Raw genomic sequence first — 18,554 nt, 5'->3', positions numbered from 1 at the left:
ATCCAGTCAAACATTACGACCAATAGTATGCGGATATACAGCCGGATGGGCACCGTAGCCAATAGGACTGCGACGTACTCAGCAGCACTAACCAATGGACTCTCGGGATAGATTCGAACTGGGAGACATGAACTTGCAGACGGTCTCTGCGTTTGTGAACAATCACTTCCGGGAGTTGGAGTGTGGTTGTGGAAATGTGAGTGTTAGTGCTATATCACTGTCTGTAACTTCTGCTTGTTCTGAGGATGACGTACTTTGACTGAATACGATTTAGTTAACTGTCTTGTTCAGATATGTTTTTATTTATTTCAGTGTTTTCCTCATGAAGGAGAAGATTCAGTAAAATAATTATAAATTCTGTTAAGGCATGTGCAGGAAGAAATAATTCTGTGGTGTATCGCAGTGCTTAATATTTCCATGGGTTTTGCAACAGGTATTTAAAACAGGGTGCGTAATAAATGGAAGCATAGAAAAAATGATTCTGTATCTTGTGTGAAGTCATGTTTTGTTTGCATTGTCATGTATGTTCATTTTCAAAGTGCGGCGCTGGAAAAGGCAGCATCCAAAAAGCAGGAGAATTGTCGTTTCGAGCATAAGCTCTTCATCAGCAATGTGATGCAGAGTTTATGCTCGAAACGTCAACTATCGTACTCCTCGGATGATGCCTGAGCGGCTGTGCTTTTCCAGCGCCGCAGTATTTGACTCTGATCTCCAGAATCTACAGTCCTCACTTTCTCCGATATGTGTTCAGTTTGTTCACCCTACCAAACCTAACGAACTTCAGTCAACCTTCATCAAATATTATTAAATAAGGATTTGCAGAAAATCAAATTTCATATGAATCAGTTTAAACAGTATTAGCAATTGAACACTTCAAAAACAACAGTCAGGGTGTTGAGACATTAACTCATGATATTTAGTTGTAAGAGGAGTTCAGAGTGATTGCCTTTGACACAGGTTTGGGATGAAAGGCAATGTACTAATGTACTTCATGGCTTATTGTAATCCGGTGACCTCTATCATGAGACATTTACTGCAGGTAGTCTTACAACTCAGTTCAGTTCAATAACACCTCACTACAAGCCAAGGAACACAGGAATATTCAAAGCTACTAAAATCTTTAGGAAGCTACAGAAAAAGAACAAAGAAAGAAGCCATAGCTGAAGGCACTGGGTAAAACACCATGCTGCAATTTTTCCTCTTCTGGTACCAGTTAAAATGAAAGATCATCTGAAGCAAATCTGACTTTTTTTTTCATTTGCAGTAGCAAAACTAAGGAATTGCCGCAGATTTAATTTACAAGCCAAAGCAGCGACAGGTAGCTGCATTTTTATCACAATTGAGAGACTGACATGAATTGTAGTCTGACTTAAATCTCTCTAAAGAATAAAAGATAAAGCAGAAATTTTGAAAACATGAAGAATGACCACAAGCTTCACTTGTGATCAGTATGTATTCAGCATGAGGGGCAAGGTCTAAAAGTGTCCAATGATAAATAGGTGACTGCACAAAGACAACTCCTGAGTCTGGTGAATTCTGTCAACGAGAACTGTGTAATTGAGGTCAAGATTTCATTTGGCATCAGAGATTTTTTGCTCCTCTCTGGAAAGTGATTAATATGTGCAGATGTGCCAACGGTAGAGCTAGCCTGTGTCAAAGCTAGAGCATATTCGTGACAAAACAAACTAGGCCTTTAGACATTATCTTGACATTATTATCGGGATGGAGGTGGCTTTGATGATTTGTAGCATTTCTGTGGCAACAAGAAGTGTAAATGGAGTCAATGGATGGAAGGTTGGCTTTCGTAATGGTTTGGTCTGTGTACACAACTTTGTAGTTTCTTCCTGTCCTGGGCAGAGCAGTTGCCATACCAAGCCATTATGCATCCAGATAGAATGCTTTTTGTGGTGCATCTGTAAATGCTGGTGATGGTTCTTGTGAAATGTTCCCAATTTTCTAACCCGTGTGAGAAAGAAACGCTGTTGTTGTATCTTCTTGACTGTCCATCTATGAAAGGTCCAGGACAGATTGTTGGTTTTAGTCACATGTAGGAACTTGATGCTGTTGACCTTGTCTATCTCAGCTCCATTGAAATAAATAGTGGTGTGCCCTTCTCTTTTCTTCCTGAATCAATGATCAATTCTTTTGTTTTGCTGTGCAATGGCATTGGGGCACAAGACAAAAAGCAGCAATCGCTGAGATCAAGCAACTAGTAATGGTAATGGTGTTGAATAGCCTGAAGTATGAAGTCAGCCTGCAATGTGATGCCAGCAAGACAGGGCTTGGAGCATCCCTCTTGCAACAAAGTCAACCAGCTGTACTTGGATCCAGAGTGTTAATGCAAACAATGAGTATATGCTCAGATCAAGCTGTTGCTTGGGCTACTGCCTTTGCCTGTAATCATTTTCATTAATACCTAATTGGAAGAGACAAAAGGAGTTTGAGTCAAGCCACAAACTGCTTCAAACCATTTTCTTCAAGCAACTACTATTTACTTTAAAGTGTCTGCACCAAATGTTACTCTGGTTACAGAAATATCATGTGAATATGACAAAGAAGCAAAAGAAACAGATGAATGTCACTGACAAGCTGCTGACAGAAAGTCTCCTTTTATGAATAATGTAGAGGATGCTGCGACAGAATGTGAAATCTTCCAGATCCATTATTAAACAATAGCTAAACATGTTCTGGTAGTCAGCAGCTCAGCAAAGACCATTGACCTATTTTTCCTAATCACCCTGTTCAAAGGTGTTATTACACATCTCTGGAGCAGGTGGGACTTGAACCTGAGCCTCTCAGTTCAGGGATAGGGAAACTACCACCACCACAAGACGACCCCTCAGCAAAGACATTGAACCTTAAGTGTCTTACTCAACTCAGCCAAACTCCACAATAAGGCAAACTGTCCAAGTGTTACAAGACATAGAGTTGAAAGGATGGCCTGAAAGCATCAAAGACATTCCTGTAGTTGCGAAAGTATATTGGGCACACAGGAATGAATCCACAGCTCGAGGTGGCATATTGAACAAAGGAAATATAATTGTTATCCCAAAGAGGTTGAGAGAAAGATACTGAAGTGCATCAGTGCAAACTTCCAAGGAATTGAGTCAAGTCTGAAGAAGGCAAGAGACTTGCTGTCCTGGACAAATGTGAGCAATAAAATCAAGAGCCACATCAGTTAGTGCAGTTCTCATAATGGGTAGCAACCAAGCAAGCTAGACACATGACATCCTGGATAGACCATGGATATAGCTAGGAATAAATCTCTTTGCACTCTGAGGAAGTGATTATCTTGTCATGGTAAACACAGATTTTGACTCCTGGGAACTGAACCAGCTGACTTCAATCAACACCACTGAGCCTGTGGTGCCAACAATGATCCTCAGTACCCAAGTGAAGAATTCAGTTCTTTTGTAAAGTAAGAGAAAATTCAACACCATACATCATCAACTGTATTCCTGGTTAGATGAAAGGGTTGGGGCATTGGTGAAAACCGTCAAAGATATCCTCAAGAAATCAGCAAAGATAAGCCAGTCCTAGAGTGGAGAAACAAACCAATTTAAACCATGAAAAATAGTCCTGTACGAACAAAGACTGCCATTTGCGATTTTGGAGAAGACAACCCAAGGATTGGTATGTTATGACAAAGTTATTCTTCCAATAGCAAAAACATTGCTGAAACCAGGTATACATTTCAAAATTAAATTAAATTTGGCTTTCAGCCATTTCATCATCTTACCAAATTGCTGAACTAGTTGAGTAGTGGAGAGCTAGTCAGAGTACAAACCTTCAATGTTGTCAACAAGGGTCAGACCAATTGGTAACTTGGGACCTGTGTCCAGTGAGCAAACAGATTTACTTTTGCAACCGAAGACATGTACGACAAGAGAAACTGTTTGCTCATCGTAGGTGGCTAACCATTTAAGATTTGAATTTGCCATCAGACAGATCAACCATCAATCTCAGAGGGCAGAAATGGGTACTGTAGATGCTGGAGATTAGAGTCAAGACTAGAGTAGTGCTGGAAAAGCACCGCAGGTCAGGCAGCATCCAAGGAGTAGGAAAATTGACGTTTCTGGCAAAAGCCCTTTAATCAGAAATGAGTCATTCAGACTTTTGCCCGAAACATCTATTTTCCTGCTACTTGGATGCTGCCTGATCTGCTGTTCTTCTCCAGCACCACTCTAATCTTGACATCAATCTCCGAGGTCTATAGCACCCTGACAATGGAGGTGGAATTACAGTTGCTGCCACAGCATCAGTAGGTTACATGGAAATGCTCCATGAATCTAAAACATCACCCATATGAATAGCCAATGATAACTGTTCGTGTACCATTGGAAAGCTTTGCAATGCATATGCAAAGATTGATGAGACTAACAAACTGCTAACAACTGTATACCAAGCAGGTAACTCGGGGTAACTGACAGAAAAAAATGCACATATTGTTTACACTTTTTGTTTAGAAAGGGGTATGTTTGGTGTAGAAGTACTGTACTAATGTGCTTCCTGGCTGGCTATAATAATGTGACCTCTATCATAAGACACTCACTTAAGGTATCTAACTTATAAGGTTGTCTTTATTGAACTCTGAACAGAATTTTGTCTCGTGAATTTGTAACAATATTAAAGCATCACTTGACTGAGGATTGCATCAAAGAGCCCTGAAAAACAGTCCCATTCAGTGGGAGTTGGGGAAAACTTCAGTTGGATGGACTGAAGGTAAATATTTATTAATCAACCTGTTTAGAGATGTTGTTACTCTGTAGCAGGTGGGAGTTGAGCTCAGGCCTCCTGGCTGAGAGGCAGGGATGTTAGCACTGCACCACAAAAGCCCCAGTCTTCAGGGTAGTGTTTTAGGACCAACCATCTTCAGTTGCTCCATCAATGACTTTACTTCATCATAAGATTCAAATGAGGTTGATTGCGCAATATTTAGTATCATTTGTATATTATCGGATGTGGTCCGAAAAGTGGAAAGTAATATTTGTGCCACACAAGTACCAGGCAATGCCCAATCCAACAAGTCAGAATCCAATCATCTCACTTCGACATTATGATAACTTGGGGATTATGTGATAATGTTATCATTACCAGAAATTGAAGTGGACCAGCCAAATTGTCCTGAAGAGAGTCAGCAATATCTCACCCTCTGTCATGTGAATTCACTGCAAAAATTGTACGGTTTGCCATAACTTGGTAAAACAGATAGTTAAGGAAGGGAAATGACCAAGTAGCCTGTTCCCCAAACATTGATGCACAAAAATGTAACTGAAAATGAATGTGAAAATTGAACATGATCTTTGAAACTATTTATTTCAAGTTGAAAACAATTGTAAAACCTGTAAACATTAATGAAAATTATTGTTCTGCCTTTTTTTGTTTAATAGGATTAGAAGTCATGTTTCCATTGAAGGAAAAGGACAGGAGAGTTGTCCAGATGCTGCTCAATGCAGGATGCTGTCCTCGATGTATACTAAGATTCTGTTCTGTTGGGATTCAGCCTACGTACAGGCTTTCATGCAAGGTTTTTGAAATGTTTCATTTTCATTTAAAAGTTTAACAATGTGAGTTTCTTTAAAAAAACAGTTTGAACACCTGGAAAATGCTAATATGTGTCACAAGAATCAGTGCTGTATTCATTGCTTTTCATCATTTATATAAATGGTTTGGATGTGAATATAGGAGATGTGGTTAGTAAGTTTGCAGATGACAGCAAAATAGGTGATTGTAATGGACAATGAAGGACATTATCCCAGAGTATATCGGGACATTGATCAGATGGGCCAGTGGGCCAAGGAGTGGAATGTGGAGTTTAATTTAGATAAATGCGAGGTGTGCATTTTGGTAAGGTAAATCAGTTCAGGGCTTGTACACTTAATAGTAGGGCCCTGAGGAGCATTACTGAACAAAGGGGTGCAGGTGCATAGTTCCTTGAAAGTGGAGTTGCAGGTAGAAGGGTGGTGAAGAAGGCATTGGTCAGAGCACTGAATACAGGAGTTGGAATGTCATGTTGCAGCTGTACAGGACATTGATGAGGCCACTTCTTGAATACTGCATACAGTTCTGGTTGCCTTCCTATAGGAATGATCTTGTTAAACTTGAGAAGGTACAGAAAATATTTGCCAGGATGTTCCCGGGACAGGAAGGTTTGAGCTGGAGGGAAAAGCTGAAAAGACCAATGCTTTTTTCTCTGGAGTGTCGGGGGGGGGGTGACCTTATTGTGGTTTATAAAGTCATGAGTGGAATGGAATCATAGAATCCCTAGTATAGAAACAGGCCATTTGACCCAGCAAGTCCACACCAACCCTCCGAACAGCATCCAACTGGTCCCAACTTCCCACCCTTTCCTATAACCCTGCATTTCCCATGGCTAACACACCTAATCTGTACATCCTTGAATGCTATGGGCAATTTAGCATAGCCAATCAACCGAGCCTGCACACCTTTGGACTGTGGGAGGAAACTGGAGTACCCAGTGGAAATCCACATAGACATGGGGAGAATGTGTGGAATTCCACACAGACAGTCGCCCAAGGTCCCTGGTCCTGTGAGGCAGTAGTGCTAACCACTGAGCCACTGTACTGCCCTGAATGGATAGGGTGAGTAGCCATAGCCTTTTTCCGAGGGTGGGGGAAGTCCAGAACTAGAGGGCATAAGTTTAAGGTGAGAGGAAAGATTTAAAAAGGATCTGACATTTTCATGCAGAGGGTGGTGCATGTATGGAATGAGCTGCCAGAGGAAATGGTGGAGGATGGTACAAATACAACATTTAAAAGGCACGTGGATGGATATATGATTGGGAAGGATTTAGAGGGATATGGGCCAAATGTTGGCAAATGGGACTGGGTCAGATTGTAGTATTTGGTTGGTGCAGATGAGTTGGAGTGATGCTGTATTTCCATGTATCTATGAATCTATATAATCTTTATTAAATAAAAAATCTCTAACCTCCCCATAAAATCTCTCTATAGCTCCAACCCCATCTACCTTTAACTTCTAAACATTGGTGGTAGCACTCTCAGCCATCTTGCCTTCAACAGTCAGAAGTTGCTCCCTAAAACCCTTTATCTAGGGACATTTTTCCTTCTCTTCTAAAACACTTTGATAACTTATGTCTTCATCAATTTTCCCCCCTTCTCCTCTTCATAGAATCTCATTAGAACTCATCGAATGCTGACTGTGAAGAAGCAGGTCATTCATTCCATCGGGTCCACACCAATCCTCTGAAGACCATTCCATCCAGACCCACTCCATTCCTGTAACCCCATATTTTCTGTAGCTAATCCACCTAGTCTGCATAAATTATGAGTAATGTAGCATGGTCAATCTACCTAACCTCAACATCTTTGAAGTGTGGGAGGAAACCAGAGCACCTGGAGGAAACCCACACAGACACTGAGAATGTGCAAACTCCACATTCCCTGGCACTGTGCGTCAGTAATGCTAACAGTTGAGCTACCTTCCTGCCGATCTGTAGTACATTAGCACATTTTGCTATTTCAAAGGTGCTATACAAGTTGAAGCAACTAACAAATACATTGCGAATGGACTTTCCTCAATTCCATTTCACAGGCCTGGCTGGAGATTCGCCATCCATATAGAAGAACGTTTTATGCCTGAAATCATGGCTCTTCTTTGAATCATCTGTTCCAAAATATATTGCTGCAAAACCACAAACCATCTCATAAATGCAGTGCAATATGAAGTCAGCTTGTACATCTTTCTTGTTTAAAATAATGATGCAACACTTTATCTCATTGAATAGTCACTTATCTTCTCTAGCCAAGCTTCTGTAGCTAAAACATTGCTTAAAACCTCTGTGAAAATTCTGTTTGTTCTAGTAGACTTCCTCTACCCATCTCCCCCCACCCCCAAATCTGTGTTTAGGAGGAGGCTGAAAACCATGACAATTACTAAACAGACATAAAACAAATTCCATTAAATTTTTAAAAAACGTATTGGCAGTCATACTGAATGTACATGTTCATGAACTGTATACCCAGATGTGACACAAGAAAAGTTCAGTGAACGGGAGCCTTACATCTATAGGTCTTGTTCTCCCCAACATGTTGCTGTGACCACAAGACCTGCCTCATAACTTGTGTACCATATCACAAAATATGGGCACAAAATAAGGAGCAACTCAACAAAGGATCACAAATTAGGGAGACTGAAGGTGAAAATTCTAGAATCTGTGGCTTAGACACGCCACAAAAAAGGTGATGATGAAGAATTCAAATGCAAAATCTGCAAGAAATTGAAGTAAGAGATCTAAAATGGCTTGTAAAGCTGGAGGGATAGTGGAGATGGTGAGAAATGAGGCCTTCAAATCCTTTGAAGACAAAGATAGCAGACTTGTAACTGAGATGCTGCTGGACTGTGAAGCAGCATAGAAGTGATTAGAAGGGTGAAAGGTGAGGAAATCTTAATGCAACTTAGGATACAGCAGCAGAGTTTTAGATGAGGTCAGGTTAATGGAAGATGGGGCATCAGTTACAGAGCCCTGGAAAAATCAGGTGTGGACGTCATAAAGACAAGGATAAAGGTTTCAACAGCAGGTGAGCTGAGCAGGGGTGGAGGCAGATGTATGGTCTTGATAATTGAAAAGGTGAGGTCAGAAGTTCAGCTCATGGTCAAATATTACATGAAGATTGTGAACAGTGTGGCTATCAAGGTATGTTAGGGTCAAAGGATCATACTCTTAGTTACCTTTGTAACAATATATTTGAGTTTCTAAAAGGCAAGTTGAATTTAGTCAATTGCTTCAAAAAAACTTTTCTAGTCAATCTGTTCAAAGATGTTACTACACACCTCTGAATTTTGGGGCCTTTTGTGGTGCAGTAATAGGGTCCCTATCCCTGACAATGCATTCATGAACAATACACCTGGACGTGACACAAGGAAGGTTCAGTGATGGGGAACCTTTCAAGCCAAAGGCCTTGTTCTCCAAGCGTACTACCATGACCATAAGTGCTGTATCATAATTTGTATATTGGGTTCAAGTCCTACCTGCTCTAGAGGTATGAAATAACATCTCTGTAACAGGTGGGACTTGAACCCAGGTCTCCTGGCTCAAAAGTAGGACTGTTGCACCACAAGACCCTTTACTAAGTAGTTAGATCCTGTCTATAATCACACAACTTCTTTCTTTACTACAGACATGCCCTTGTATTGGTGTATTTATGATTCCTTGAGAAAGGCTAACAAGCTGTGGAGTGTACCATCACTGTCTTAATCAACCTGGGAAGTCTGGATCTGAAATAAAACCGATATCTCTCATTTTTGCATCTTTCACTTGAAAACATTAGGTTGTAATCTTCACTCTGTTTGCAATCCCATGATGCATTTCTTTGTAAAATTTAGCTGAACAGTCATATGATGTGAGAATGCTAAGCTCTGCATTGGTGATACAGTGTGCTTAATTAGAATAATTGTTTCATTTATCAATCAATGTTACTTTAAGTGAGGATGACTAAACTAAATGAATCATGAAATGTTTAGTTTACCTATAATCACACAGCCAAGAGCCCACAAGCAATCCCCACAGCGTTTGGTTGACAAGCTTCCCATTTGACTGGGTCCCTGACCGGTCAACATCAGCAATGGCAGGCTGAGGCATTAATTGCTGACTTCAGGACTTCGATTAATTGGCAGCAAGCCTCCTCTGACCAACTTAATCAAAGTGGTGGAACCCTCACATCTTCCCCATTTACACATCCACTCAAAAGACCCCACAGGCAATGGTATAAAATTTTACCCATGTTTATCCTTTCACCCAGCCACTTTCCCAACACCTTTTCACCCCCACAATATTATGCCATCGGCTCAGCATCTCACAGAGCCTTGTGGAATTTAATTCACTATAACACGGGTGCAGCATGTTTCAATGATAATAATTGATCCAGTGGTCAGATACTGTTTAATGTAAATCTAAAGAGGCACACTGTCCACTTTTATGAATCTGTTAAATAAGCCATCACAAACAGAACATTTTTAAATATAATGTTGGTGTTTCAGGAATTGTTCACGGAGCTCCACAAGTTCTTGAACGATGATGAAGATAAATCTAAGGTAGTGGAATATGATCAACCACCTTGTAAGAAGATCCGATTGCAGGATTCTGAAAAGGATGATTCTGATTCAGAACAAAATGGAGCAGTCAAATTTCTGTCCAGTGGAAATGTCCTTCCTGATGATGAGGTTAAAACCTGCACCGTGTGTCTGGGAATTCTACAAGACCTATGTGAAACAGATTTTGTCAAAAAGGTTTGCTTTATCTAGATCTCGGTTAGATAAATTAACCTTAAACCTGTTATAAACCTCTTTAGATGTCAGATGCTGATAAAACAGTTTAAATTTTGTATGGTAAGTTAAATCATTCATAGCAAGGAATTTTAATATTTCGGGAAGGCAAGGTCATGCATTAATTCAGTTTCTTACTTGTTTCGAGCTTTCTGTCATTAGTGACCTTAAGGTAGGCAAATGGCGTCTTGGCATTCATTGCTGAAGGAATAGAGCACAAGTAGAGAACTGTGGCTGCAATTATACAAGGTATTGGTGAGACCACTATCAGGAATAATGTAGATAATGTTGGTCTCCTCACTTGAGATGGAATGTAGTTGTATTAGAAGCAGTTCAGAAGAGTTTCACTAGATCGATTCCAGTGATGAGGGGTTTGTCTCAAGAGAGATTGAGTACTTCAGGCTCTTACTGTTTGGAGTTTAGAAGAATGAGAGATCTCATTGAGATATTTCAGATGTTAAAAGGGATTACGAAGTAAACAGGATTTTTCCTTGTGGGGCAATCTCAATGAGAGGTTGTTTTAAGATAAGAGATAAGATGAGGAGAAATTACTTCTCCCAAAGGAAAAATTCACTACTCCATAATAGTGTGGGGATGTTGGGACATTGAAAAAATTTAATGATAAGATAGGCAGATCTGTTCACATGTGCTAGTGCATGTAACGAATTTGGTACATTCGTTAACAAATTGTGGATGCACATCTTTCAAATGGTTGAAGAGGAAAACCATATTCTAATTTAGATGGTTGGCTGATTGGGTCAGTGTAGTACTTTTCAGCACCTTGCGAACTGAGCTCAATTCAAGACTACAGTCAGCTTTCTCAACTGCCATAAGCATTCTAGATCTCTCTTGCTCTCCCCAGCTTGAACATTTGCTCCATAATCTGGAGGAAAAATTTCCAGTTTCACAAACCCCAAATTCCTGGGACAATTAAATTTTGGTTTTGGGTACGTGGCTGATAACTGAAGTTAGGCCCACCACCCATTAAAAAAGTTGAGGCAGCCACACCTGTCTGATGTGAAGCCTAGCTGTCCAAAATGCAAAGCTTGATGTGCTATGACCCTTTTAAAAAGCACAGTATAACAAAAAGAAAAGCTCTGCCCTCATCACCCACATTCCTGATACTCCATCTATGACAACCCATGCCACCCCATGTCCTTCACCCACCCACCATGGCTCTTCATTCCCTCCATGCCAACATGTGCCTTTCTACCCATCCAAGGCTTTTTAAATCTTCATGATGTCATCCTGCCTTCAAAATCGCATTGACCAAGTGTGACATCAAGGAGCAAACTGGAATCAGAAGGAACTAGGGGCCAAACTTTCCACTGGTTGGAGTCATACCAAGCACATGGAAAGACTGTTGTGATTGTTGGAGGTCAGTCATCTCAGCTGTAGGATATTTCTGCAGATGTGCCTCCGGAGTGTCCTAGGCTCAATTATCTCAGCTGCTTCATCAAAGACCTCCCCTCCAATGAAAGGTCAGAAGTGTCCAATTAACTGTAAGCATACCAAATGTTCAGCACCATTTCTTAAGTACTGAAACAGACCATCTTCAAATGCCACGAGACCTAGACAATATCCAGGCTTGGGTTTGCAAGTGGCACATAATATTCACACCACACAAATGCCAGGCAACGACCATCTCCAGTAAGACACAATCTGACCACAGCCCCTTGAAATTCAATGGTGTTACCATCACTGAATACTCCACTATCAACATCCTGGGGGTTATCATTGACCAGAAATTCAACATAAATACAATAGCTACAGGTGTAGATCAGAAACTACTGCTGTGAGTAACTCCTTAAATCCCTAAAGCCTATTCACCATCTATAAGGCACATGTCAAGAATGCAATGGAATACTCCCCCCTTGCTTGGATGAATGCAGTTCCAATGAGACTGAAGAAGCTTAACACGTCCAGGACAAAGTAAACCACAATTGGCACCGCATCCACGAGCAACCACTCCCTCCATCACAGATGTTCAGTAGCAGCAACAATCTAAAAGATTGAGATTCGCTCAAGATCCTTAGACAGCACCTTCCAAACACATGACCACTTCCATCTAGAAGGACAAGTGCAGCAGATACATGGGAACACTACTACCCCGTAAATTCCCCTTGAAGCCATTCACCATCCTGACATCTTTCAGTGTCACTGGATCAAAATCCTGGATCAAAAGCCTCTGTAATGGCTTTGTTCATCTACCTACAGTGCATGGAGTACAGTGGTTCAAGAAGGCAGCTCACCACCATCTTCTGAATGGCAACTAAGGACAGGCAATAAATGCTGGCCAGCCAGCAACTTTGTCATTTCATGAGAGAATATGAAATGTAATGGTGGTGCATAAGTAGCAGGGATGGTGAGGTGTCCCAACTGAGAGTGTACGAAGCATCAGAGGTCAGGAAAGGTTAATAGTTTAATGTAGAATAAGAGGAAGAGATGGATGATGGCCATTGAGAGGAGATGCCACACACAATGGTGAGAGTTGTAGACCATTGGCCTCTGAAATAAAATCAGAAAATACTGGAGAAACTCAACTGGTTTGGCTGCATTTGTGGAGAGAGAAATGTTAACTCTGTTTCTCGTTGCACAGATGGTGTCAGATCTGCTAAATTCCTGAGAGCTCAACTTTCTCCAGGTCAACATTGAGAAATTAAAATTGTTGTTACTGTGCCGTTGCAAACTCGTCCCCTTTGCCACTGATTCAGTCCTTCTGTCTGACAGCTTCCTTGAGCTTACCTCAGTTGTTGGTGACTGTGACTCCCTTTTGACGTCAACTTCAGTTTCGGACTCCAAATCCTTTCCGTCTAAAAGCCCACATATTTGCACCTCTGCAACATTTCCTGCTACTGTTTTACTTTTCTATTATTTGGTTTCTATTTAATGTGGTTTGCAGTTATTAAAGAAAAAATCCTGGATACCAAAAATCAAGTCCAAGTCTGCATAAATGTTTCCAAGGTGAATAACCTTCTCTGTATCTAATCAGTAGAAACCAGTTAGGCTCACCATATTCAATGGCCTAATTTTGGATAATTTATCTTTAAGCTGTTTTTGTCAACAAACTTTCATGACTTTTATTGTTCCTAATGACCTCCATCTGTTTCATGCTAGTAAGAACTCATAAAAATTAAATTACTTGTTTTTACATGAGTCATTGCATATGTTGGCTGATGAGACCATATTGGGAAAATTGCATGTACAAAAACATGTATAATGAGTAGTTATCAATGGAAATGATGATTCTGCAATGAGTCAGTACTGAGGAAAAGGGAAGCAAGAAGAAAAATGAGACTTTGTACACTATCTTAAAAAGGAGGCTGCCTGCAAATTAAGTGCAGACACACTTTAAAGGAGTTTATTGATGGAAAAAAAAGGCAGTTTAATGTTTCTGTGTTTTTTCAAGTTTGTATTCTGCAGAGAATAGATAGCTTTTTGTTTGTTTTTAGGTGTGTGCTGAAGTGGACTCTGCTGGTTATCATTTTAACAGTCTCGTATTTTCAGTTTCACTGCCTCCCCAGCTTTTAGTCAGAGAGGTGAGTCGTCCAACTTATTTTTTTTGATAAAATGCACTTTTTTGATCCGTAAAATGTATATCTGAACCTTTTTTTGCTTCTCTTTGTTAATTTTTTTGACTGTAAATTTGCTTATCAGTCAGCGATATGAAGCAAGTTTGTCTATGAAGATGATGCTCTTTACACTGTTCAGTTCAAATAATGAGAGACAAAGACTGTTTATGTAAGTTTCTTGTCTTTCCTTTAACACATCACACGAATCTCTGTCTAGGATCCTGGACCAAAAGTAGCTGAGTTTGAGCACCTCCTTGTTCAGGCATCTGCTTTCTAACTCTCTTATGAGTAAGAAACAGACTATGTAGCCACCAGTGCTACTAAACCTGTCTGTTCAGTTGTTTGCTCAGTGCAATGTTAGTTGTTTTAGAATTAACCAAGTGTAAGTCTTTAGTTCTTTTGGTCAATTATCAATAAAGGAGCTTGATGCCATCCAAGACAAAGCATCCCATTTGATTGGCACATTATCTATCATCTTCTATGCATAACACACAGTTCTAGCAGTGTCTATCCATCTAAAAGATCCACTGCGGCAATTAGTCAATGCTGTTTGGACAGTAGCTTCCAAAAGCCCTCACTCTGTACTGTCTGGAAGAATAAGCACAGCACATGCATGGAAACACCACATGCAATTCCCCTTTCAATCCCCACACTATCCTGACTTGGAATTATACTGTTGCTCCTTTACTGCTGTGCGTAAAATTCTGCAACTCCCTCTAATAGTGCTGTAGTTGAACCAGTACTACATCAACCATTCCAGTTGAATAACATTGCTGTCGTCACAAGGGATGAACAGTAAACGCTAAGGTTACAGTCAACTCCCATGTCACCTGAATGAATAAAATTAACTCAGTGCCACGTGAACAAACATATGAACAAGGGAACAATAGTAGAGCACTTGAGCCTTCAAGCCTGCTCTGCTATTCACTAAGATCATGGCTGCTCTGAATTTTAACCTCAACTCTACATTCCTGTATGCCCCTGATAATCTTTCATCCCCTTAATAATCAGGGTTTTCCAAAGGCATTCATCTGAGGAAAAAAAAAGTTTCCTCATCTGTTTTAAAGGGATGCTCCCTTATTTTTAACTTATCACAAATTTTAGATTCTCCCACAAGAGGAAAAGTCCTTTGAGCATCCACCTGTCATGTCCCCTCTGGACCTTGTTTATTTTGCTTAAGTCATTTTGACTCTTCTGAACTCCAGAGGATAAAGGACTAGCCTGTCTAGTCTTTCTTCTTAAGGGTCATTCCAAGTATTTGTCTAGTAAACCTTCTACGAATTGCTTCCAATGTATTAACATCCTTCCATAAAAATGGTGACCAGTATCTCATACAATACTCCAGATATGGTATAACTATTGCCTTGTATAACTGAAGCATTACCTATCTGCTATTACATTCAGTCCCCCTCACAATAAAACACTACGTTTTAGCCCACATGATTCACCCGGACCAGTCCTACACGGTCCCGGGCCGGAGGATACACGACAACGTCCACCTGGTCCGGGACCTGATCCATTTCTGTCGACGGGCTGGTCTGCCGAGCGCCTTCCTGTCTCTGGACCAGGAGAAGGCGTTCGACAGGGTCGATCACGAGTACCTGCTCGGGACTCTGCGGGCATTCGGGTTCGGGACACAGTTCGTCGCCCGGATCCAACTTTTGTACGCCGCCGCAGAGTGTCTGGTTAAAGTTAAAGGGTCCCTGACGGCGCCCCTTCGCTTCGGTAGAGGAGTGCATCAAGGCTGCCCCCTGTCCGGCCAGCTGTATTCCCTGTGCGTGGAGCCTTTCCTGCGCCTCTTGTGGAGGAGGTTGTCGGGGCTGGTTCTGCGCGGCGCGGGCACGGGGTGGTCCTCTCGGCCTACGCCAACGACGTGCTCCTCACTTTCACTGACCCGACTGACCTGGGGAGGATGCACGAGTGCCAGGCCGTGTACTCGGCAGCTTCTTCCGCTAGGATCAACTAGGCCAAATGTTCCGGGCTACTGGTGGGTCCGTGGCGGGTGGACTCCCTGCCGGAGGAGTTTCGGGGGTTCAGCTGGAGTACCACCCATCTCCTCTACCTGGGGGTCTACCTCAGCCCGACCGAGGAATCCTGGCCGGCCAACTGGCAGGAGCTGGAGGCCAAAGTCTCGGCTCGCCTAGGCCGCTGGACAGGACTGCTCCGAGTGCTATCTTACAGGAGCCGAGTGCTGGTCATAAACCAGCTGGTGGCCACCATGCTGTGGTACCGGCTGGTCACTTTGGTCCCTCCTCCTGGCTTTGTCGCTGACATCCAGAGAATGTTGTTCGACTTCTTCTGGGACAAAAAGATGCACTGGGTCGCTGCGCAGGTTCTGAGTCTCCCCATTGAGGAGGGCGGTCAGTCGCTGGTGTGCGTCCGCACCCAGGTCGCGACCTTCCGCCTTCAGACCTTGCAGCGATACCTTTACGTCGAGCCTCCTCCTAGGTGGTGCGTCCTGGCGACGTATTTTTTCCGCCAAGTGCGTAACCTCAACTATAACACGCAGCTCCTGTTCGTCGACTGTGACGGTTTGGAGGTCGCCCTCAAGGTGCTGCCTGTCTTTTACCAGGACCTGATCACTGTCTGGAACATGGTCGAATCGCGTCGCGCCTACCCTCCGGCAGGAGTAGCGGCTGTCGTCAGGGAGCCGTTGCTCAGGAATCCGCACCTCCGTGCTCGCGGGTTCGAGTGGCTGTTGGAGGGGAGGGCCGTGGCGGCGAGGGTGACCAGGGTCGGGGACATGCTGGGTGCCGGGGGCCTGGGCTGGACGTTGCCGCAAGAAATAGCGAGCAGGGCAGCGGTAGACGTCCGGTATGTGGCCACCGCCATCCGACGCCTTAAAACGGCGGTGCTCGGACCCGACGTAGTGCACCAGTTGGAGGACACTCAGGTGTGTGGTGGGATCCCGTCTGCGCTCACCCCAGCCCGGACGGAATTTCACATTGGCCCCAAGGTCCCGTACTTCCCGCGGGAGCCTGTGCCCCACAACCTGAGCCGCCTCCGAAATTTTAATTTTGTCCCGTTCAAGGACGTTAAAAGGCGTGCCCTGTATCGACTGCTGCTGCACACCGTCCGCCTCTTCTCCCTCATCCACCGTCCGGACACGCCTTGGCATGCCCATTTGCCACCGGGCAGTGGGGATCTCCAGTGGAGGGCCCTCTACACGGGAGTCCTCCCCCTTTTCTCTCGGGGATCTGGGGTGGAGGGTGCTGCATGCAGCAGTCCCCTGCAACCGCAGATTGCGGTGGTTCACGGACTCCCAGCCCAACTGCTTGTTCTGTGGCGCTGTGGAGTCCGTGGACCATGTGTATATTGGGTGTGGGCGTTTGCACTCCCTCTTTGATTTTCTGAAAAACCTTCTCCTCTGTTTTTGGTTGCACTTCAGTCCCACACTCCTGATCTTCGGGCACCCGGTGCGGAGGAGGGAGGGCAGGTCTGAAGACCTCCTCTTGGGTCTGCTCCTGGGCCTGGCCAAATTGGCCATAAACAGGTCCAGGCAGCGGGCCGTGGAGGGGGTCGTTAGGGCCGACTGCCTGCCCCTCTTCCGCGGTTACGTTAGGGCCCGGGTGTCCTTGGAGAAGGAGCACGCGGTGTCCACCAACACCCTGGAGTTGTTCAGGGAGAGGTGGGCGCTGCAGGGAGTGGAGTGCATCATTTCCCTCTCCGACGCTATTTTGATTTAGCCCCTGCCCTCCCCTTCGCTGTTTTGATCACACAGCATTGCCCTTTGATGTGAAGGGCACTGCTTGTCGCTGACCACTCGGGTGTTTTCCTATTTTCCTGGTGGTGGAAATTAAATAAAGATTTGTGCACTTTGTGTCTCTCACTGCGTCTCACACCTGCACACACACACCATGGGTGCTGGGGAAAAAATAAGCACTACTGCAGTAAGGCGGTAGTGTGGGGGGTTAATAAAAAAAAGAGAAAAATTTTTTTTAAAAAATCAACAGGGGAAGCACGCGGTGTCCAAGAAAAGAAAAAAAGAGGAAAAAAAAATAATAAAACATGTTTTATTTGTTTTCCTGATTCCTTGTTGCAGTGATTCATGTGCCAGGACACCCAGATCTTTCTGCATTTCAGAGCTCTGCCACCTGCTTTTTTATTCTTTCTGCCAAAATAGACTCTTTCACACATCCCCACATTGTACAGTTTGGGTATCCTACATCTGCACGTCCAAGAGCCACAAAGACCTAAAAACAGAAGGTTTTTCAAAAGCATCCTCCGGTGTCCTCAACAAGCAATTGGAACCGAATGGACACAAAGACCTAAAATCCAATGTCAGGACTATTTCTAAAAGGAGGAAACATGGAGACAAAACTACAGTACTATCGGGCTTAGCAAAGTTATCAGCAAAAGTCAATACCTTCAACAACAGAAACTGATAAGTCATTTTAAATCAAGAATAACCTGTAGAATAAGTAGGCTGTGTCCAAAAACCAAAATTGTCTTATTTCCAAAAAGATGTTAGCCCCATGGTTTCCAGATAAGAAATACCAGACCTGTACTCCATTTGCTAGAACTTTACCCACTTGCTCATCCTGTCTAGATCCCTTATGTCTTTTTCACAATTCACTTTCCTATCTTTGTGTCATCAGCAAATTTAGTTCTCATACCTTTTGGTATCTTCATCCAAAAAACTTTGTATAAATTGTAGAGTTGAGGCTCCAGTGCCGA

The 18,554-nt window shown here is 42.9% G+C and overlaps 1 protein-coding gene across 4 annotated transcripts in view; it reads left to right on the top strand.

Moving 5' to 3' along the window:
* The first annotated feature begins 169 nt into the window (after positions 1–169).
* The window catches only part of pus10 (pseudouridine synthase 10), a 95,523-nt gene continuing 77,138 nt past the window's right edge, over positions 170–18,554 (top strand). For all 4 annotated transcript variants that reach the window (XR_009645119.1, XM_060831545.1, XM_060831543.1 and 1 more), the window contains exons 1-5: positions 170–196; positions 4,599–4,722; positions 5,391–5,527; positions 10,021–10,269; positions 13,758–13,844. Coding sequence is in view for 3 of the 4 variants with exons in the window: in XM_060831545.1 (XP_060687528.1) it covers positions 5,402–5,527; positions 10,021–10,269; positions 13,758–13,844 (462 nt within the window). In the remaining variant the exon portion in view is untranslated. The remainder of the gene's footprint in view (positions 197–4,598; positions 4,723–5,390; positions 5,528–10,020; positions 10,270–13,757; positions 13,845–18,554) is intronic.

This window comes from Hemiscyllium ocellatum, chromosome 10 (genome assembly GCF_020745735.1).
Source record: "Hemiscyllium ocellatum isolate sHemOce1 chromosome 10, sHemOce1.pat.X.cur, whole genome shotgun sequence".
Taxonomy (NCBI): Eukaryota; Metazoa; Chordata; class Chondrichthyes; order Orectolobiformes; family Hemiscylliidae; genus Hemiscyllium; species Hemiscyllium ocellatum.
The sequence above is the reverse complement of the archived record's forward strand: the minus strand, read 5'-3'. Positions and strand labels throughout refer to the sequence as shown.